The sequence below is a fragment of the Rhipicephalus sanguineus genome, chromosome 1, assembly GCF_013339695.2.
Source record: "Rhipicephalus sanguineus isolate Rsan-2018 chromosome 1, BIME_Rsan_1.4, whole genome shotgun sequence".
NCBI classification, from domain to species: Eukaryota; Metazoa; Arthropoda; class Arachnida; order Ixodida; family Ixodidae; genus Rhipicephalus; species Rhipicephalus sanguineus.
In genome coordinates this window covers 267300250-267323832 of record NC_051176.1, presented here as the reverse complement: position 1 = coordinate 267323832, position 23583 = coordinate 267300250, and the positions used below count along the sequence as shown (strand labels likewise).

The 23583-nt window shown below is 44.9% G+C and overlaps 1 protein-coding gene across 1 annotated transcript in view; it reads right to left on the bottom strand.

Moving 5' to 3' along the window:
- Nucleotides 1–23583, bottom strand: part of LOC119378915 (23 kDa integral membrane protein) — a 49727-nt gene that overhangs the window by 1676 nt on the left and 24468 nt on the right. The window contains exons 5-6 of the mRNA XM_037647988.2: nucleotides 21680–21787; nucleotides 5974–6057 (exon numbers count right to left, since the gene is read on the bottom strand). Coding sequence (XP_037503916.1) covers nucleotides 5974–6057; nucleotides 21680–21787 — 192 coding nt within the window. The remainder of the gene's footprint in view (nucleotides 1–5973; nucleotides 6058–21679; nucleotides 21788–23583) is intronic.

The window sequence follows — 23583 nt, the reverse complement described above, 5'->3', positions numbered from 1 at the left end:
AATCTGTATTGCCGGAAAAATAGAAAGGAAGCCATACAAGTGACCTCGCAAGATTTTGGTGACACCAGACTCATGAGTATAAGCATAGCATATGCTTAACACAGGCATAAATTAAGACCAGTATAGAACACAAATATAAAATGGACAAGCATATGCACATGTTTAAAAAAGCTTTGCCTCCCTCACATTTCAGTACTTCGCTGGATCTGTCAGCTTTATGTGCATCATACACAGCAAAATGTACAGGCTGTTTCACATTTCGGGGAAAACTGAGCGCATTGCAAGATGCTTCCCGTAAGTGTGAAACTGCCTGTACATTAAAAGGCAACACTGAAATGAGTGCAGTTCAAATTTTTCTGACTACTTGCTGCATATATTCAAGTACAGCGCAGTGCACTAGAGTAACGAACGAGCTAAAAGAACTTTAAATTACTTTTAGGTCCTCCAGTTGAAAAGTTAATATCAAATATTCAGAACACGAATAGGGTGTGTCCAGATAAGATCGAACACGAGGTCCCCGGTCACCACTCCAGATTTTGATAAAAATTGCTGTAGTTCTAGGCATTACACCCAGAACAATGGCTTCGCAGTTAGTATCGCGAAAAAAAATTTTATTCGCCTGAAAAAAAAAATACAAATTTTAGCCGCAAAAAACAGTTTTCCGCCAATTTCGCGATTTCTAAATTTTGAGCGCACCTTGGGAAAAAACTGAACTTCTTGGTCACAATATTTATTCCCCTCAAAGAATAAGTGAAATACCAATCTTATGAGTCTATTATTTTCCTTGCTTGTCGAAGCCCTTTTGAAGAAAAAAATCACAAACTTGGCAAATCGCACAAGATACCTGTATTTGAAGAATTTACTGCTGCAAACATGTTAAAGGGGTGATGAAGCACCCCTTGGGCTTGTTAAAAAAACACATCCTGTGGAAAGCTGACACGGCTATGAACTGCTCAGCCAAATATTGAAGTCGTGTGCGCCGCGTAAAGGCTACAAGCGGAACGCGAAGTTGCTGTTTTCTCAGGCGCCCTCTTTTCAAACAGAGGTCCATTCTCACTCTCGTCGGTGGGCGGGGCGTCTGCCAATTGACGTCGCGATCTGCATCGCCGCGTCGCAAAAGACATAGCATCCTCATTGGCTGATAGCAGACGTAAATCGAGAGCGGCGTTCGGATCAGATGCGCTTCTTGCCACGGGGTGCCACCACTTGCCGGCGCTGCACTACTCAGTACACGGTAGCCGCGCTCGCGCACGCGAATCACAGCGGGAGAGCGATCGCGTTTCACGACACGCGCGCTGACGTAACTTCTTTCCCCCGTGCCATCCCTCCCCGTGTAGCTTCCAGTGCGCTCGTCAGCACGAGAAAAGAGAGAAAGCGCTGAGAGCGTGCGCCCAAACCCCATAACTCCGCTCATTCTTGACGGATTCGAGAAATTTTTGTGGCAATCGATTCGGGGGGCAGTAAACTCCGATACTGAGGTCATTAGATCATTACTTGGAAAAGTAATTCATGACCCCTTTAAAGTGAGGATAATAAAAATCAGTACATATTAACTTTGATACTTTCGCTTTCATTTAAGATAATTTTCGTGGTTTTATCACGCTCCATTTTACTCGATAATTGGGCTGAAACTTAAGTGATTTACCAAAAACGCCGAACTTTGCAAATAGTTTTCTCAAAAAGGCCATTTTTAATTTTTTTTAAAACCCCTCTGATTGAAGTCAAGGACATCATCTATCATTCTGCATAAAAAAAACGTTGCATTGTTTTGGTTGCTAACAAGTTATAATGCGTCAAATGTGACCAAGTCAGCCTAGTGGCCGTGTCGTTCGTTCTGTGCTGAAACTCTGATATAAGTTGTTCAAAATACTTGTACGTTACATAGTCACAAATGAGTAGCTCCACACCAACAAATGCGCAGCCAGGTGTGATGGTTCAGCTTGCTTTGTCTTGCTATCAGCCGCTCGATGCTGCGGGCACTCACATTACATGAGTGCCGCTTGGACTGCGGATGAGCTCCGCTAGCGCGTCAAACTACGCTCAGAGGACGAACGAGAGAAGGAATGCATCACTGTGAAAGTTAAACGCTGTTAAGTGCCAACAAATGTCATAATATGCAACGAAAACTCTGCCGGCAATTTCGCAGTGAGCGCCTCCAGTAGTGCTCTCATGTGTTGCTCTGTCTGTTTCTGAAGACCTAAAGATAATTAGGTTCACTCTATCAGCAATACATGACACAAAAGCAAGCCATTGACATCTAAAGAAATGTCTGATACGTGCTTCCGATGGTCGAACAACTCATATTGCAGTTGTTTTCTATCTCTTGCCAGAACACTTGTGTTAGGCGGCTGTGAAATGAAGTGAGTGCAAGCCCTTTGCTTCATTAAAGCACCGCTATTACAATACTGTATTGTTGTGCGTCCGCAGATATTTTCAACGCAAGCCGAGTGTTTTTCGCGATATTTTGCGGCTGTGGGCATAACAGAAGGGAAAAAATACATGCATGCTGTATTGAAGGCGCGCACTGCGAAATTGCCGGCAGAGTTTTCTTTGCATATTACGACATTTGTTGGCACTTAACAGCGTTTAACTTTCACAATGATGCATTCCTTCTCTCGTTCGTCCCCTGAGCGAAGTTTGGCACGCAAGCGGAGCTCATCCGCAGTCGAAGTGGCACTCATGTAATGTGAGCGCCCGCAGCATCGAGCAGCCGCTACTGCGGGTTTGTCAAGCGGCTGATATCAAGACAAAGCTAGCTGAACCATCACACCTGGCTGCGCATTTGTTGGTGTGGAGCTACTCATTTGTGATTATGTCACGTACAAGTATTATGAACAACTAATATCAGAGTTTCAGCACAGAACAAACGACGCGGCCGCTAGGCCTACTTGGTCATATTTGACGCATTATAACTAGTTAGTAACCAAATTAATGCAGCGTTTTTTTATGCAGAATGATAGATGACGTCCTTGATTTTAATCAGAGGGGTTTTAAAAAAATAAAACATGGCCTTTTTGAGAAAACTATTTTCAAAGTTTGGCGTTTTTGGTAAATCACTTACATTTCAGCCCAATTATCGAGTAAAATGGAGCGTGATAAAACCACGAAAATTATCTTAAATGAAAGCGAAAGTATCAAAGTTAATATGTACTGATTTTTATTATCCTCACTTTAACATGTTTGCAGCAGTAAATTCTTCAAATACAGGTATTTTGTGCGATTTGCCAAGTTTGTGATTTTTTTCTTCAAAAGTGCTTCGACAAGCAAGAAAAATAATAGACTCATAAGATTGTATTAAACTTGTTCTTTGAGGGGAACAAATATTGTGACTGAGAAGTGCACAGTTTTTTCCCAAGGCGCGCTCAAAATTTAGACATCGCGAAATTGGCGGAAAACTTTTTTGCGGCTAAAATTTGTATATATTTTTTCAGGCGAACAAAATTTTTTTTCGCCAAGCTAACTGCGAAGCCATTGTTCTGGGTGTAATGCCTAGAACTACAGCAAATTTTATCAAAATCGGGAATGGTGACCGGGACCTCGTGTTCGATCTTATCTGGACACACCCAATAGAGCGAATCCTTATTACTAGTAACACATCTAAGAGTACCGTAAGCAAGCAAGGTACTCGCAATTTACGACAGTCAAGCCTCATTATCATCCCTGTTGACATGCAGTATTGTAATCATGGACACGACAACACTGGCATGCCATTTGCTTCTCACTGGTACCACTAGCGGAGATAGCAACATGCATCCACGATGGTGCTCTCTAGTAGCATCATGAATGAGCTTCTTGCAATAGTTTTGTTGAACTCTCATATATGAGTTGAATGCTAGACCTTTCTATACTTCAATAACTTCGAAACACCCAAAAAGGTGCCACTGCAGAGCAGGCATGTGCAGTGGTGCTCTCTAGAAAGGCTTGCACAGCTTAGGCTTCATGTCATGTGCTTTGTGGCAAGTCACCCACACAGATCAGTCACAGCCTTTTCACCAGCAAGGTTATGGTGACAGTGCTTGCTACGTCCCCACATGGTGATCACAGTAGCTACACTATGCAGCAGAAGCAGCAATGTGAAACCGCCTTGCATATAGCGGAATATTTGCTAACTGCACAAAGGGCGTGGAGTTCTTGTCTGCGGCTGTGGAGTATGGTCTAGCTGAGCTATGTGAATACGTGGTGGGAACAGATTTCTTTCCTGCACCAGCTTGATGAATGACTAGTAGTCAAATACAGATTGTGCATATCGAGACACTTCTGCAGAGACATCTAGCTTGCAAAAGAGAACTAGCATGTGTTGGCAAGCACACATATCATTTGGAAGACAATATGCATTAGCACATATACTGTCACAGCAGGCTCAGTAAGAGAGCAGTGACCAGCTCAGGCAAGTGGTGTTTCAAAGTACACATGTAATACACTCAGTGCCACCTCACATAAGTGTAGGAGAAAATCAAACGTTGAGCACATGACCACTGATCGATCGAGCAAAGATGAACTAGTTTGTCTTTTTGACATCATAGACATGAATGAACTAAAAATTAGAAGTGACATTGTTATTAAGTATGTTCCTGCAATCAAGAAATAAGCCAATACCTGTTGGACTCCCTTGCATGCACCTGTTGATATTGCAAAGGGGAGAGCGAGAGATTTTTCGGATGTCTGTACAAGAGATTGTAAATTCCGCGTTATTTTACTATGTTCCTGAATTTTCGACAAGCCCTTTCTTATGGCAATCACCCATACCATGACTTTTGAAACTGTCCCGCATTGAGGGCCATTGTCTTGCGTGTCACAACAGACTATTCGAAAATCTTTAAAAATGTACAACATTTCACACTGTCATTTTTCGGAAGTGCTTTGAGTTTAGCTGCCTCCTCGTGCACAGTGTTCGACATAGTGGGCAGGACCACGGAAGGGAGGGCCGCCGAAGCAAGCAAGTTTTCCACTGGAAGTAACCTTATATCCCTTTGTTAAAGCTCAGTAATCGAGTGCTGTGAATCTCAAGTACCAAATTCATTCAAAGCAGATCCGAAGCCTGTGCTTCTCATCGATCCCAAGGTGGTTGAGGCATCGCTCAAGGAGCCCCCACAGACACTACCACTAGACTGCCCCCTAAGTTTTGTGGTATTAACTATATGGCAGAAATAGTATACAAAATTAACTTACAGCAGATAAGATATGAACGTGAGTGCGCTTGTATAAAAATGACACGAGCTATCATGTTATTTTATAAATCTTGCATGTGACCCATTATCGCAGCCAGAGCCAGTGCCCATTGTTCAGTTATCTCACGCTACCTAACCTTGCTTTCAATGATGCTGTCATAAAAGTGGGTTATCTTTCAGTGTGTTCCAAAACTGGGGTGGGTTATCTTTTGGGGGCGGGCCATCTCTCGAGATTTTAGGGTAATTTCTCATAGTGCTGTGGCATACGTTTTTATCCATCTCAGGGCTGTAACAAGGTCAGACAGCTCTGAATGGCTGCCAGTAAGTCTTTAGAAAACGTCAGTGATCATACAAGTACTTGTAATTGTGCAGCATGTGCATGCACTATGTAAGGACGAAAATGCGCTGCATCCCGTAACAGCTAGTATCCCATTCCCAGTCTTTGTGAGCTTTTTCACACAATGCCAGTATATTGTGGTGAAACTGACTTAAAAAGTGTTTTGCACGCGATGGAATAAGGCCAGACAATTTTAGAACCACTGTCTTTCGTTATTCTCTAACAGTGGAGTTACAGGGCCACTTCTCGGGAGGCTTATGGCCATGCTCGTACAAGTGGGAGGATTGCACAAAATTCGGACGTCTCCCGGGCAGATCGAGAGAGTTTGCAGGCATGAACATATATATAGAAGTACTACATCATAGCTTATTGTGTGTGACAGAGCAATACTTATTAATGATGCTTTACTGATGAATTTTAGCACACTTACGGCATGCTTTCTCACTGCCACAGTGTAACAGTTCTTACCTCAATGAAGCAGATGATGATGCCAGTCACTCCAACGTACACAATCTTCTCATTGAACTTCTCCAGAAGAACATCGATACAGTTCTAAAAACAAAGAAGCAAAACAAAACAAACGGAGTTTAGCTACAGAACTTCTAGAGTTACTGCAATGATATGGTTAAAAACAAATTGCAGTGTATACCAGTGAAGCAACCTGGCCAAAATCTCAGGGCTGGTAATTATGAATGTCACGAATGACATTACCTCAAATTTCTCCGTACACCACAAGCAGCCAAGAATTGTGCATTCTAAGTAATCAGTCACTTTGGGTGAGCAGCAGGGGCAGAGTTTCTTTTAGAGCTTTGGTATCAAAAACTTTTTCCGTGTTTCTTGCTATGCTAACTTATGACAAACAAAATTTCACAAGGAGGCTTATCTATCTACACTATCTTAAACTACGCTTTCTATGTCGTCCACAATGTCACTTAAATTTCTGCGAGCATAATGGCCGCTGCAATCATGTGTTAAAGGGACACTAAAGGCAAATATTAGGTCGACATTGATTGTTGAAATAGCGGTCCAGAAACTTTGTAGTGCTATTTTTGCACCAAGGAAGTGCTTATTTTGAAATAAAATCACGTTTTAGTGGTCCAATGTCACGTTCTAGTGGTCCACATCACGTTAGCACACTTCAAATCACCTGCCTGAAAGCGGCCTTTCTGACGTCACTGTTGCCGTGCCCAACATTGCCCGCCTTTACTGCGCGGCAGCGTGCACCATTCGGGCATCTGGCAACATCACATGCATGCAGCATTTTGTCGAACTTTCTGTCAGAGCGACTTTCACAAGCGTGTAAAACACACGCAGCAGTACGCGATACCGAAACTACCACTGAGATGCGACCGCGTGAGCGAAGCTGAGCGCCGGGCGAAGCGCAGTTCGGCGAAAACGGAACCTTTGAACCACGCGAGCCGTTCCCCATGGCAATGCCAAAGAGGTTCTTTTTTCCATGAATCAAACAGAAATGAACAAGAAGCATTTTATTACGTCTCTTGATGCACGGAAGGTTCTTTTTTTATTGCAGCTAGTTTGATTACTAGTGATTAATTGTAGTTGGACGCTCTCACGTCATCGGGATCATTTCCAAAATGTCCCACTCGTGGCGCACGTTGTGAGATACATTTAGCTTAATTTCTCGGTAAGTAGGGCATTGCTGTTGGTAATATTGCCGTTTTAGACGTCATTAGGGGTGTGCGAATATTCAAAATTTCGAATATTTTTCGAATCGTGTTTGCTATTCGATTCGATTCGCACTGGAATTTTACTATTCGAACTTCCCAAAAACAAATACAGTCAACGTCCGATTGAAAGTGCCCCTTCAGATTTTTAATATGCTTCACCTCATTACACTCTCGTATTGCGGCAAAGCTGCCTTTCAAGCTCCGTTACGGTCGAACTTTGCCAAGAGACATTCAACGTCCGACAGAAAGTGGTTTCTAGATTTTCAATATGCTTCACCTCATCACACCCCGGTATTGCGGCAAAGCTGCCTTTCAAGCTCCGTTACAGTCGAACTTTGCCAAGAGACAGTCAACGTCCGACAGAAGGTGGTTTCTAGATTTTCAATATGCTTCACCTCATTACACCCCGGTATTGCGGCAAAGCTGCCTTTCAAGCTCCGTTACGGTCGAACTTTGCTAAGAGACAGTCAACGTCCGATTGGAAGTGGTCCCTAGATTTTCAATATGCTTCACCTTATCACACCCCAGTAGTGCGGCAAAGCTGCCTTTCAATCTCCGTTACGGTCGAACTTTGCCAAGAGACAGTCAACGTCCGACTGGAAGTAGTCCCTAAATTTTCAATATGCTTCACCTTATCACACCCCGGTATTGCGGCAAAGCTGCCGTTCAAGCTCCGTTACGGTCGCAAATGTATCAACTCAAGAAAACGCTGGTTCCAACATGGAGATGAAAGATGTGGCAGAGGTGGGGGCTCAATTAATGCTGTTTTGGACCCGAAATTTGGGCAGGAACTCCGAAAAATTGGAAGCCGGAGCTTTTTAGCATCCAAAATTTCGGATGTTCTTATATATCGATGTCTACGAGGCAGATTTGGAACTCCGGACTTGAAGGGAGCACACCCTCGTCCGCCACATCAGTTGGTCTTCCACAGAAGTTGAAAGAGGAGGAGAGGCTGAGGAAATGGCATCTTTGCCTATCACATGTAAAGTGTTGTCGGCAACACTTTGGTTGCACCAAATGATATACATAAATAGAATTCGGCCTCTACATTGCCCGATCCTTGACAAGACAACTATGAAACACCAACCCGCCAGTGCTTCATCAACCTAGTGTAACTTTTTTTTCTGCAATTTCGCTTCGAAGTATTCGAAAAATATGAGAAATATTCGAAAAATATTCGATTTGATTCGCACTCACACTTCAATATTCGAATTCGCTTCGCACCGAAAATTTTGCTATTCGCACAGCTCTAGACGTCATACATTGAGTTTTCACTCTGACATAAATTGTTATTTGTGTTTAGTGTCCCTTTAAAGGGCAACTTCGGCGATTTTAGTGATGTCCGTGATCTCAAAATTTTCAAATATGTTCTCTTTGGTACTCTGACTATGCCAAACTATACGACTGCATGTATTTAGTTGTCCTTAAAATTAAATTAAAAGATTAGTTGCAAGTTCCCAAATCATGCCTTTGAGACTGCAGGCCATCCTGTGTTTGTGACATCGTATCCTACCTTGCTAGCACCCTGAGGAAGTGACGAAGCCGTCTTCAACAAGACAACCATGATGGCCAACACTGGTAAAAGCTCTTAGGTATTGAAAGTTCGATGCATCATCACATGAAATCTCCAGTTTCTCTTTTCTGGCACCAGCACCACATGTAGTGTGTTTATATTACAGTGGAGAAGGTTGCGATGTCATCATAAGTGCCTCACTAAGCAGCTACACATTTCAGTTTCTACACGTTTCTTGCTTACTTGAAATAACTGATGAGCTTTTAAGCAAACCAAACCACCCTGACTGTTACAAGACTGTCAATGCCATTTGAAAATGGCAATATCCTAACATGGTTAAAAAAAGTTACCATTTAAAGTATATCACCACCGTGACCAACATTTTTTTTGTTGTTTTACTTTTTTTCTTTGCATTTCTAAGCGCCCTGTTTATTGATCCTTTTCATCGAATCATTTTCAAACAGGAGAGTGCTTTAACGTTAAGGCATATGAAGACCTATGGCTACGTCGAACAAAAATAGCTGGACCACTTTATACATTGAACATTGGGCACCGCGACACACCCCAAGAAATTGGCTTTTCCTTACAATAGGTTGACTTTCTCTCGCAAAAGGAGGCGTTCCCACATGCTTTTGGGGGAGCAAGTGGCATGATTATGAGGGTGCCCTGCGGAACGAGCAGGAACTATCGCTTGCCACCACATGCTTTCTCCGTGACAGTATAGTTTTCTGCATTTCAAATGGGCCCGTCCACTTCTCCGCAAATTTATGCTCTTTTTGTTAACCCTTTGCAGTCCACTGTTGGACCCCTCCTGACAAAGCAACACAGCCACAGCAGTCAGTGGTTGATACATGCGCGCATTTTCTTATACATTATGTGCCATCTGTAAAAGAGTAAGTAAACTTTTTTTTACTTGAGCTTTCAGTCTTAGTTTCGGACGAGAACGGATGGAAGGTGGGAAAAGGTTTTGGACTGCAAAGGGTTAACGCGATGGCTGCCGTGAAATGGAAGAACCTGCTGTTCTGCAAAGTGTGCGATAAAGAACACAATCGAATGTGGAGAAGTCTGATGTTGCCACTGCGTACAACATCCCAAGAAGCACGATGAGCCTGATACTGAAGAACAAGGCCGACATTAGGGCCAATTTGGACTACAGGCTTACGGTGCCCCACGAGCACACACAGCTGCATATGATAATGTTGAGGCGCTGTTGCCATTGATACCATATTCTTTTGCATATAGCCTGCCCTTGAATGTAACCCACACCCCCGACTACAAACTGTGGGAAATTAAAAACTAAAAAAAAATCCTCGTGTATTCCCATGAAGCCGCCTCCTTTGCATTATCGTAAAGCAGTGCCGTGAATCTAATGCGTGCACCGAAGTTCGCGTCAGAAATAGGTAAATGCTTTCAAATTTTTATATCGAACTATGCGATATATTGAACTATTCCTCGATTTTTTTAGAGTTTAATATGTGTGGGTTTGACTGTATTTAAAACAGTTAAAGGGACACTTAAGAGAAAACAATTTTTTTTTTGTACAGTAAAATCTCGTTAATTCGACCCCCGTTAATTCGGAATTTCGGTTAATTCGGACGAGGCGTCTGGTCCCGACCACAATGTGCATTGTTCTATGGCTGAGAACTCTCATTAATTCGGACAGATTCGACCGCGCTTTGGTTAATTCGAACTCCCGACCGAGGTCGGGTCGAGACGGGGAAGCAGCAGCGGATACCGCCACGGCCGCGGTTCGGATATAATTCGGATTCGCAGCCGAAATCGACGGCGCATCTGAACAATTTCGAGATCGGATCATGGCCTCCGAGATTTAAAACGAGGTAACGAGATCGGATTATGGCCTCCGAGATTTAAAACGAGCTTTGCATCTCGGAGGCACACACACAATGAAAGGCAGTGCATCGCTACTGTCATCAGCAACAGGCAACATGGCGACAATCCGTCCGCGTTATCAACGCTACAGTTACGGTCCCTAGAATATCGGACCGTACTGCCACTGTATCAACGCGATCAGCCAGCCATGAGTGGTGGATGATAAGAATAGCATAGAATATGGCATAAGGCATCGTTCCACGATAGCACCCCTGGTTTTCCGCAACGTGCGCGGTGAAGCGTTGTGCAGGCCTGGCGTTCCGGACTTTCCGCACTCCTTTCTACGTACGAGCCGTGCAACATTTTCAACACTGACGAGACAGCGCCTGACAAGACGATCGTGTTTAAGGGGGACCCGTGCGTCGGCGGGAAACGGAGAAAAGAGCAGGTGACGGTTCTTCTGGCTACGAGCATGACCGGCACAGAGTAGTTGCCGCTGCTGGTGATAGGAAAGGCTGCGAAGCCAAGATGTTTGAAGAACATTAAGCAGCTGCCTGTCGACTACCGCTTTAATAGAAAGGCTTGGATGACCTGGCTGCGTCAGCTAGACCGCCGCTTTGCGGCACAGTGTGCGCGGACCTTCAGGAACTTCGCAAAATTGTGATTTCCTTGCACGTTGCCTCCGCGAAGCAAACCGCGATCACCGACTTCTTTAAAGGGGCCCTGCAACACCTTTCTTTGTTATATTGGAATAGTCCCATTATTGACGTATGACTCTTCACGAGCCATATGCCGCAAAAATTTTTCGAATCCGTCAAGTCTAAGTGGTGTTACCAAATTATAGAGATCACGTTCCGCAGCTTTCTCTCTCAACTCAACGCAGCGAGCGCGCGGAAAGCTGCGCGCGGCGTGAGGGGAGGGAGGGAGGGCGGAGGTGCGAGGAGGCGACGTCAGCGCCGGCGGCATTTTTTTCATTTTTTTTCTCTCTGGCGTCTCGGCGCAACCACGTGGTCTGTGCCGCCACTTCCGGTCGGCTTGCGTCGTTCTCGTCGAGCGGAGTCGATCGCGCTGTGTATCGCGCGTGCTTGAAAACTGCGCGTCGGTTTGGTAATGTTGGGTGTGCACCTCGAACGCCGTAGTGTTTTCATCGCTCTGCCAACCATGGAAGCAAACGTGCGCGCTCGTTTGGAACGAATGACAGCTGAGATCGGTTTCGGCCCATACTCCGATACACCGCCTCGTAAGACGGCACTGGCAAACGACCCCGAAGCGCCGCCATTACCGGACGCCAGCATTGTTATCGGAGACACGCTGCGCCCGTGCCTCAGTCGGTCGTGAGAACGTGCCGACGATGCAGTTCTCAGCTGACGAGGCAACACTCGAACGGCTGCCACTCTCAACGGCAACCGGCGATGGTCAAAAGCACAGAAATATTCACGTTTTCGGCACTGCGCATGGCGAAGAAAACGGAACCACGCAACTACGAGCAGACGAGCTGTCGGTGAGACCGGAAGTGCTAATATTAATGTTTGTTCGGTGTTTTTAACGCGATAACATAATATAAACATACATATTATCTACTTATTGAACTCAAAATTAACAACGAAAGTAATAATGAGGGTGTTATCGTGATTATAACATCAGCCAATGGTGGAACTGCCGACAATCGCGTCATATTTTGCGGACTAATACATCATTTGTCGAGAGAAGAGGGAGCGATTTTCAGCTGACTTTGAGAATTTATTGTAAATTCCAGGCCGTGCGCATCGCTATAATATTTGGCTCGCGTGTTCTCGGGAGCCTCGACTACCGATCGGCAGCGCTTTTTGAGCATGCTCGAAAAGTGTTGCAGGGCCCCTTTAAGAAATAAAAGTCTGGTGGTGGCGGAAACATTTTTCTAGTGTTTTGATCGTACTCGCGATAATTCGAACCCTCGGTTAATTCGGACATTCTCTCTGGTCCCGTGAAGTCCGAATTAATGGGGTTTTACTGTATTAGTAAATTACTCTTTCACTATATCAAAATCGCCACGCTTACCGCAAGAAGATGCCTGGTAAGCGAAAACGCACAAAAAGAAAATACGCCTGGCGAAGACATCTTGAAGTTCCCGCACCAATCGCCATGACCTCAGATTTGGATGGCGTCTGCTATGACCTACATCATTCCTAATTGGCAAAAATGAAATACAGCCGCAGCCATGTCTGTGTACATTTTTGTACACAGATGCGGCTGTGTACAAATTACACATTTTTGAACCTCCGTTTGAAATTTTGTGCCGTAATGGCGATGCGTGCTTACTGGGAGGTGCTGCGCCACTACCAAGGACCTACAAGAAGCATACGAAATTTCATTGTGCTACCTTATTTGCGGAGATAAACAGAACTGATTTCTACCTTCAGCATGTCACACGGTCTCCAGCAACGCAGATGGGCAACGCCTTCTCATGGTTTTGGTTTTGCTGTGTAATCGCAACGGAGGTGCGCAAAACTTTGTTTTTATCTTTATCGGCATGCCCTTGCCGGGGCTGCGGAAGTTGATTTCCATTTTTATTGGCGCTGCAGTTAGCTTGTGTACTGCCTACACTCATCAGGTATTCTCACACTCCTTGATTACCAAGTTTAATCTGCCCAAGGCAGCCACACACAGAAAATGCCGTGTGTGCCAACACAACTTGCTGCTCAAAGGAGAGACCAGACATGCATTTTAGTGTGCAGACTGCAATAAGGTGCTGTGCGCAGACCCATGTTTAAAGAATACCACTTTCTGAAATACTATTCAACAATTTGCAGTTCCAAGTAATGATGACACCAACTGTTCCAGATTTTTTTTTTACAATTTTTTTCCTACTTTACACATTTCGTACATTGAAAATCTGCAATAATTTGACCACATGGGAAAGTTTTTTAAAAAAGAATCCGACACTTAAAGGGTAAATGGTTATGGGAAGGCTGCATGTTAGTCAACTTGGGACACTGAACAGGTGAAAAACAAAGTGCGCTTCCATGCACACAAAAGATAATTGTTCGAGGTTTTATGTGCCCAAGCCACGATATGATTAGGGCACCGTAGTGGAGGGCTCCGGAAATTTCGACCACGTGGGGTTCTTTAACGTGCACCCAAATCTAAGTACACAGTCCTCTAGCATTTCGCCTCCACAGGAATGTGGCCGCCACAGCCGGGAGCATACACACAAAAGAACCTGCAGTTTCTAAGGAGGGCCCAAGCTACAAGTGTGACAAATTTTAGACATCTGAAATGTTTATCACCTGAACGATAGTTAAAATCTTTAAATCCATTTTTCTCAAAACGTTTTTTGCATTAACGCTAACAAGAATAGCTGTTTTTGGAATAAATATTTATGCACGAAATTTGGCTTGCCTTTTATACATTCACCTGTGCAATGAAGCAGGATAACTGAAAATGGGTGGCGAGGTTCCATACTGTAGGCAATTGTTTGAAGACTAATTGGTGCGGAAATACCGTATTTACTCGTGTTGCATAATGAACGCACTCGCATAATAAATGCACCCCCAACTTTAGTCACTAAAATTTGGATTTCTTTTTTCCTGCGTAAAAAACACACTCCCCGCTTTCATCCGCTGCAGTCCTGCGAACCAACTTGTGGCGCCTCCTCGCCCTAGACTTTTTTTTCTTTTATTATGCAGACACCCCTGAAGTCACTACCTCCCCCTTCGCCCACTCCTGCGCATAGTTCTTTGTTTTCCATTCTACCTGTGCATGGCACATTCGTTTCTTTTTGTACTTGTTTTTAAAGTATTCGTGCACCACAGCAGGATTCACAAACAGGGCGAGTGTAGAGACACCACGGCACACAAGCCCACAGCAATTCACGACCACAAAGCTGTCCACTCCAGCCAACGGTTGCTTCCTGCAAATATGCAACTTTAGTAGCCAGCAGCAACCGGCGGCGGGAGCGCACAGATAAAGTCGAAGGTGAGGGCTGTAGAAGATGGCACCATTCTTCTACGGCAATCTCTAGCACCGAAGAGGTGGAGCTTCGAAGGCCGGGAGGGACAGTCAATCAAAACAATGCTAGTCAGTGGCACGGGTTCTAGCCCTACCTTTTTATTTTATACCAGCCACTCCCACTCAGTGATAGCGTAGTCAGTTCATTTTTAGCCTGTCTTGCGTTTTGCTGAGGGTGATGGGCCGAAATGTGAGCTACACAGTCGGTTTCAAGCTACAGGCTGTGAAGTACACAGTTGAGCACAGGAATCATGCTGCCGGTAGGCATTTCAGAATTGAAGTCCATGTGCGCTACTGGCAGAAGCAGCACGACAAGATGCACGCTACCATGGTCCCTCAATACTTTTACTGGTCATGAAACTCCCGTGTAACTCAATGGGAGAGCTTCATATGCCGCCCGCACTTTCCGTGCCGCGGCGCTGGCGTAGCTAGAAGAGGGACGAGGAAGCCGGCTGATACTGGCCGCCATTATCGGAGTGTGGGCGCGAAGTGTTTGTGCTGGTTGCACCTCTTTTTTCTTTTCGCGGTCACCTCGTTGTGACAGCGATGCCCAAAACCTGCTGTATGCCGGGCTATCGCTCGAGATACAAGGGCACAGTCGAAAAAGTCTCCCTGTTCTGTTTACCAGCCGACACACAAAAACGCGACAGGTGGAAATGTGCAATCCCGCGACAGGAGACTGATTTTCGTTCGACTCTAAGTACGTTCGCGTGTGCGAAAAACATTTCGATGCAGGTGACAGTGCACGTGCGAACGCGTGCACAGTGAATGGAAACATCGTTTCACTGCCTCGAGATCGACCAAGGCTGATGGAAGACGCCGTGCCTAGAATTGTGTGTGTAGCGTGTGTGAGTGAGTTATGTGAAGTGCGGTGTTTGGAGTGTGTGCATTTGCTTTCTGCATAATGATAGAAACTAAAAAGTGATGCCGTGGGCCAAAATGCAATATTTTGTTTTACTTTGATAGTGCTGTTTGCTGGTGCTATCGCTGAATGGAGAAAATTTCTAGAAAGATTCGGAAAGAGTAATGCACTTTTACGTATAATTGATCAGTATAAGCTGAATAACTGGGTTGATGGAAGCTCCGGGTTGACCTCGATTTGCGCTGGTGTTTACATAGAAGGAACAGGGTGGCTAACTGGAACGCTAACTTAGATCTCGTGGTCATTACGACAGTATATGGGAATGGATAAAAAAAAAAAGAGCAGCGTATATCAGAACTCGGCAGTGTTATAAAACCTGCATGCATAAAATCAAAATCTTTCACTTGAAAATCGCACGTAGTGCCTATATCTAGCAAAAGCAGCTAACAGCAGTTTCACCTCATTATTTTTTTTAATTGTCAAGATCAAAAGCGCAAATTATGACACCAAAGAAAAAAAAAAGGAAGACAACATGAGCATCCCTCTCCGTTTCTTGGTATCTCAATCTGCGCTTTTGGTTTTCAAACCTATGTTTCACTAACGATATCCCTCAAGAGGTACTTCAAAGCTATTAATGCCAAGTTAGCCTCATGTAGGCTTGTTTATTGACACGCGAACTTCTATTTGCAGTTTCTTGATGCGCCTTATAGAATAAAGTGATAATTAGTCCGAAAATAAGCGTTACGTGCAGCCAGAACACTGTATGCCGACCGCGGGGGGCGGGGGGGGGGGGGGGTACTGCGATAGCAATTATATGGACACTAGGCGGTTTTAGAATAGCGTACGCAAAGCTTTGCATTGGCTTTTCGCGCAACTGCGCATGCGTCGTACGCTAACCGCTTGCGGGCTCCCGTTAAGTGACGAAAATAGCGGGCCGCAAACGCTAACGCTAACTTAGCGTACGCTATTCTAAAACTGCCTACTGTCAGCGGGATTTTGCGGTCACCACTGATCTGTACAGAGTCCCAACCAATAACATCGCTTACGCATCGTCTGTTTCACATGCGAGTAAATGCGCGCTAGCGCTAGGGACGAACGCGGTTGAAGCAGAGATGAAACGACCCGGCCGTCACCGTCACGCGAAGGGCACATGCGACAACATCGCTCCGCGTGCGAGGCCTGTCGTCGCTTGCTTACCAGTTATTTCGTCGGGCAAGGGACCATAAGGGGCGCCGTTGAGACGGGGACGGTCGCGAGCGCTGGCGAACACGCTATCTCGACAGACATCGGTAACGGCTACCCTTCTAAGTGCTGGGCTCTCCACTTAAAGCAGTAGTGACAAAATTTTGAAGGCAACATAACTTGTGGGATAGATTTGTGTGTAAACAAACGCATCATCTACGAAATATTAACGGCTGATATAACCTGTAACACATTTAGGATCAATTTTTAAATTGCGTGTAGCGCATCTGTACGCGAAACGTCCCACTTCGCGTCACCGTGACGCACGGGGCACGCAAAGCACTGGACGCGCGGGGCAAAACTGGATTTCCGGGAGATTTTGCTATGACCCGTACAACCGGGAGAAACGTTCAAAATCCGGGAGTCTCCCGGGTAATCCGGGAGACTTAGCAGGTATGTGAATTAGATCAAAATGTAAGCGCTGTGCCTGAACGCTTACAAAATAGCCCCCCTGGACGACAGGTCTAGTGATTCTGATGAAGACGAGTGAAGTGCAAGAAAAAAATCTGTTTCCATACAGTGCACACGTATGTTTACTGTAAAAGGTAAGCTATCTAACTTTTTTTTCTTTTTTGCATTATCGCATTTTTTGCTGATCCTGGAGAAGTTTTTGTAAAATTTACCATGCGTAATAAATGCACCTCCCAACTTTGCTTTGGTTTTTCAGAAAAAAAAAAGTGCGTTTGCGTTACATGAGTATACACTGTATTCTTTCTCAGTGGCATTATGAAAAGTCATTTTAGCTTACAGTTGCAGTTATTGTGGTTCAGTGCACAGATTACTGTGGTCTTACATACCTGCCGAGTAACTTGATTTGTGCAATCCGTTCCTTAGGCGACGGTTGCCATAACACCAGCATTTCGGTTAATTTTAACTAATATGCATGATATTTTTTTATCATTTGAAAATTTTGTTCCTCCTAAACATTGTAAATAACTAAGCTATAAAAGACAAAAATGGAATTTTCAGGCCAGCAGTTGAGCACCATGACCACTAGACCACTGTGGCGGGCCACGATGGCTGCCGAGAAACGGAAGAACGTGCTGTTCTTTGCAAAGTTGGCGATAATCAATATAGACGAATGTGGAGATCAGAAGTGTGATATGGTTACTGCATACAGCATCCCAAGAAGCACGCTGACTACGATATTGAAGTACAAGGACGACATTAGGGCCAAGGCAGACTAGAGGCGCTGTTTACATCCATACCACATTTTTTGACATACAGAGTAGAACCTCGATATGTTCCCTCTTAGTACGATTTCCTGGCTCCTACGCTTGCAATCGCAAAAACAAAAACTAACCCAATAGAGCTACGTGTAATACGTTCCGGTTAATATGTTCCTGGAAAATACAATTATTCGGCAACAAGGTTCAGCACCGTGGGAAATTACGGTCGTATGATACGTTCTGCAGCCAGAAACTCATTCAGCTGTGCAAAAAGGGCCCACTCGTGTACTTGTGAAGCGGTAAGTGGCAGACTGCAGGCACACAGCAATGGCGGCTTCTCCGCAGTGCCCAATTTCCCCCCTCCGCGCCTTTTCTGCTTTGCTCGATCGCCCCTCCACATCTTCTCCGAATTACTCGATCGTCCCCTCCGTGTCTTCTCCGAATTGCTCGATTACCACCCGAGCCATTGCCTCAGCTCTCTATCAGCCGCACACCAACCCGAATGCAGGCTGCCATGCTGGCCGTCAAAATCTTCACATGGAATGAATGGAGGCCGTTGTTCCTCCAGTCCGCCACGGTTCAGTACAAGACCTACGGAAACGCACATGCCGCCGGCGCTACCGCTGCTACACAACACACCACGCCACGTAACAATAGCAACGCCGCCATTGTGCGCAGTGTATATGGCCGAGAAGACGTCATTTTCTCCACATTTTTCTCCCAGAGTGCGTTCGTTTTCAGGTTGCTCCGCCCATCGCGTGGTACACTTCTAGTCACCATTCGTTTTTCTCTAGCTGGACAATTCTGCCTAACCGCGGGTAGCCAGAGCCTGCCAGGACAAACCTGTGCTGGAAGATATCCAGAAGGTTTCTGGCTATCAGATGCCAAAAAGTGACTGTGCGCTCGCCGCCATCTTTGTGAGGACCCTACAGATCGCAATGCGGGCGCTTGGGGACTTCACCTTCGGTTGCCATTACAGCTGGAATTATCTTTTAAAGCCCATTCCATCGTGCGAGATGGTGAGATTACGGGTGGTGGTGAATATACCGCTGCATGTTTCAAGTTAAGACCGAACTCAAACTGATCAGCGCATGTGTGTGACGTAGTACACAATAGCCACAAGCAGCTGTCGCTTTCGGGGAAACTCATCCCTTTCGCAACATTCCGCATATCGTGTTGTACCGCTATGTTACATGCAGTGTACACAGTTGAGCTTGTTAAGCCGTTAGGGGCGTGGTAGTTTTCTTCACTAAAGAGGTGAGTCGTGCATGATTGTATCCCAATTGCATATGCCAAGAATATTGCATCAGCTCTTCGGCAAACCTAGCCACATATTTCCAAGCGGCAATGCAGAAAGAACAGATGCTGATGTGGCACAAAGTTTCGTTTACTGCCTCGGCAGTAGCATTTCTTTACATTTACGCTGGTTGCCCAGCGTTCGATTTTGCAATATCCGGAGTGTCTCGAGATTTCAACACACGTGACCAGGATGTTTCCTGCCAGGACCGTAACTACAGTAAAACCTCGGTGATACGAATCTCGCGGGGTTACGAAAAATATTCGTATCATCCGAAATTCGTATCAGAAGAAAACATGGGAAATTAGTATGCGACAAAAAAGGCTGCATACGTTTTGATTCACTATTTCTCAGGGCCGCAGAAACGTCATGAACAACTCTGAATGATTGCCAGTAAAGTTTTCAGACGTCGACGATCATACTTGTACTCTTAAACATACGGTGCATGCGCATAATGTGTAATTAATGAACCAGATGTGTTGTGCCCCGTGACCGCTAGTAGCCCCTTCCTAATCTTATTATGCTTTTCTTCATCACACCAGAGTAATGCGGCGAAGGTGACTTAAGAAGCGCTTTGCACACGATAGATAGTGCAAATCAGTTCGCAACAACCGTACTCCAATACATTGAAGGCTAATGGGCCTTGGCCGGAACCACAGAAAAATTCGTATCACCCCGAAATTCGTACGAGCCGTGATCGTATCACCAAGGTTTTACTGTAGGTGGTTGGCCTGTGGGTGCCAGCGAGATGCCAGAAGTTCGAAAATCGATGAGTACCTCTGCTTTTTGAGAAATAAATGTCTTTTGCCCATGCACTTCAATATGGGCTTGTTAGCCTCAATTTTTAACGGATTTAGATCGTACGTTTTCCCGGATCGTAAATTTATTTTTCGCGGTTTTTTTCAGAATGTCTCAATGACGCTCTACTGTAATCCACTTTTGCATGCAACTTGAACCCCCAACTATCAACTGCGGAAAAATAAAAACAATGAAAAAGATGCCTGCATATTTCCTTGAAGCTGGCCTCTTTGCATTATTGTGAAGCAATGTCATGAAGTCAACTTGCACATCGAAATTCGCACCGAAAATTCGGTAAATTCTCTAAATGTTTTATATTGAATTAAATAGTACATCAAACTCTCATAAATCTGGAATTAGTTTAATACTATATTGAATAATTCGATACAGAGCCCTTGAATTTATCAATGCAAACAACGCATCTCATAAAACTGCTCTTTACTTTCTAAAAACATGCACCACGAGATCATCAGCATGGAAAATAGTCTGCAGATAGTCTTTTGTTTCTTCATTTTTAATGCATTGTTAAGCATACACTTTTCAGCATTGCCCAATGGCTGTGAGTAGCCAAGTCCACAGCGTTACATTGATGTGCAGTAGCAGCAAAGAAGGCTCAGACCATGAAGTGCACCAGAAAATGCGGGCGCGGCGGAAGACGTCAAGTCGTCATTACTGCCAGCGGTGAACTCTACGGTGGTCTCAGCATCAATGTAAATGAAGACAGTCGGTTGCTACCGTCTAATCAAAAACAGCACCTGGAAGGCCTGACAGCTGGCACCACAAATAATCAGAGTTCAAGGAATTTAGCGCACTCGGTAGGTGGCCTCACCAAAAACACTGAGGCCACAATGATAAGAGCAGTTCAGAATCACTTGTTTCTTGACATTGTTCCACGATGCATTCAACTGCTGACGTTCTTGACGTCCACCGTACGACCTTCACCTCGGCCGGCTACGTTGTGACGCGCATTGAAGTGCTGCCGCCGCAGCATTCTCCGACCAGAGCTATCCTGAAAGTCTGGTCTGTCAAGCATAAAAGCAAAATCTTTCGCATTCTCCCGATCATGGGCCGGAAATAAGAATGCTAAAATGCCGCCTCAAGTCTTCATATGCAGCTGTGCATATCTGTCAGGCACCAGAAGCAGTTTCAACTAGCAATTGTTGCTCCTCACGACACTGTCGCGACACTGCCTCTGCGGAAGCAGTAGGCCTCTAGTCCACTTTGGCTCTAATGTCAGCCCTGCCTCTACAGACATTTTCTCCCCGTTCGACTATTGATCACTGCCAGCTTTGCTGAGAACAGCAGGTTCTTCCATTTTAGGGCAGCCATCACGTTAACAAAAGGAGCGGAGAACCACGAAGAAGCGAACAGAGAGAGCACCTGCCAGTGGACGAAAGGCCAACAGGCCGCAAAGCACATGGTGGTAAGCAGTAGTTTATTCTCTAGTCTCGCTCCACATGGCGCCCTCTTATCACACCACTCGCTCTCCCAAATGCATGCGGAAAAGCCCACTACAGCGAGATAATTCGACTTTGTACGAGAGAAAACCAACTTCTTGGGGCGTTTAGCTCTGCCCGATGTTCGATGTACGAAGTGTTCTGGCTATTTTTGTTCAATGTAGCAGTAGATTTTCCTATGCATTGACGTTAAAGCATTGTGTTAAAAAAATAGTTGGATATAAAGGATAATTCAAGTTACCCAAGTTAGTGATCGTTGGGCTTGACAGTACATACATAAAAAATTTAACAATTGGCCGAGTGTTCAATGGCACTGAAACGTTCACTGCACCTTGTGGTAGGCCTTTTGTGCAGTGCAGTCGTCTGGCTTGTCTGGGCAGCAGGATGATGGCAGTTTCTCTCCGTAGTCAGCGGTGCTATTGGCGCCACAGCAATGCAACTGCAAAAATAGAGCAATACATTTTAAAATATTCAATGCAGACAGAACATGTCGGCAGCAGGGAGAATACTACTAATTATTACTACTAGTAGTACTAGTATGATTTAAAGGGGCCATGAACAACTTTTCCAAGTAATCAGATGACCTCAGTTGGGGAGTTTATTGCCTCATGAATGAATTGCCGCAAAAATTTCTCAAATCCGTTAAGAACGAGCGGAGTTACAGGGGTTTGTCGCACGCTTTAAACGCCTTCTCTCTTCTTTCGTCTCGACAAGCGCACTAGAAGCAAAGAAGGAAGGAATGGCACAGGGAAAATAAGTTACGTCAGCATTTGTCATGACCTTGAGCACGCGTGGTGAAACGAGATCTCTCTCCCGTTGTTATTTTCGTGTGCAAGTGTGGCTCACTGTGTTATATTACCAGACTATGGAGCTAGGCACTGGCACGCGCCGGCACCCCGTGGCAAGAACCGCATTTGATCCAAATGTCACTCCGAACGTGCTCCGAAGTTGCGTGAGCGTTTAAGTAGAAATGGCCACCGCTGGGTGCAGCGTGCACGCTCCTCGAAAGATCAGATATCGCCATTCCGGTGTGTCTGTGGCTGATTTTATTGATTTAATGAGCAGCAGCAAGTCTGAGGATGCTGCCTTTTTGTCGGACTGACTCTAAGAGCAAAGACGAGGCAAACCAGCCCGGAACATCGGTCAGCTTCGTTTTCTACTTCGGGCCATCTCAGTTCCCGTTTCAGCACCAGCCTGCCAGGATGTGAACTTATAGAAACTGTAAGAAATACAAGTGCAGCTAGAAAACTAATCAGAAAACAAGAGTTTACTGCAAGACATGAGACGTTACGCTATGCTTTACATCGAGGAACTGCTATGTCACATGACACACCCAACTGTAGTGCTTACAGTAATTTGTCGGGGAAGTCCTGCTCAATGAAAAAGTTTGGATTTGTCAGAAATGGTAGACGGCAGTACATTTTGTATATCTCACAAGTTTTGTTATATTTTTTCTTAGTAGACAAAAGCGCGTCTTTGCAAATTTTTCAATTTTGTGCCGCAATCTTGAATTTGGCAATTTACATCGCTCACATAACATACTTCTAGTTAATTAAACTTTTATGCATGAAAAGCTCATTTAATCTGTTTTTCGTTTATGTATTACATAAAATATTAGGTGCAGTAGTTCCTTCAACAAAAAACATTAGTGTAAACAAAAAAAAAGCACCTATTTTGGCCGCAGTAGGGCAAATGTTAAAGGGGCAGCCTTGTCTTAGGAGACCAACAATCGCAAGAAAGTAGGAGTGTGCGAATATTCGAAATTTCGAATATTTTTCGAATAGTGTTTGCTATTAGATTCGATTCGCACTGAAATTTTACTCTTCGAACTATTCGAACTTCCCAAAGACAAATGCAGTCAACGTCCGATTGAAAGTGACCCCTTCAGATTTTCAATATGCTTCACCTCATTACACTCTCGTATTGCGGCAAAGCTGCCTTTCAAGCTCCGTTACGGTCGAACTCAGCCAGGAGACAAAGTCCGTTTGGAAATGGTCCCTAGATTTTCAATATGCTTCACCTTATCACACCCCCGTATTGCGGCAAAGCTGCCTTTCAATCTCCGTTACGGTCGAACTTAGGCACGAGACAGTCAACGTCTGATTGGAGGTGGTCCCTAGATTTTCAATATGCTTCACCTCCTCACACCCCCGTATTGCGGCAAAGCTGCCTTTCAAGCTCCGCTAGGGTCGCAAATGTATTAACTCAAGAAAACGCCGGTTCCAATATGGAGAT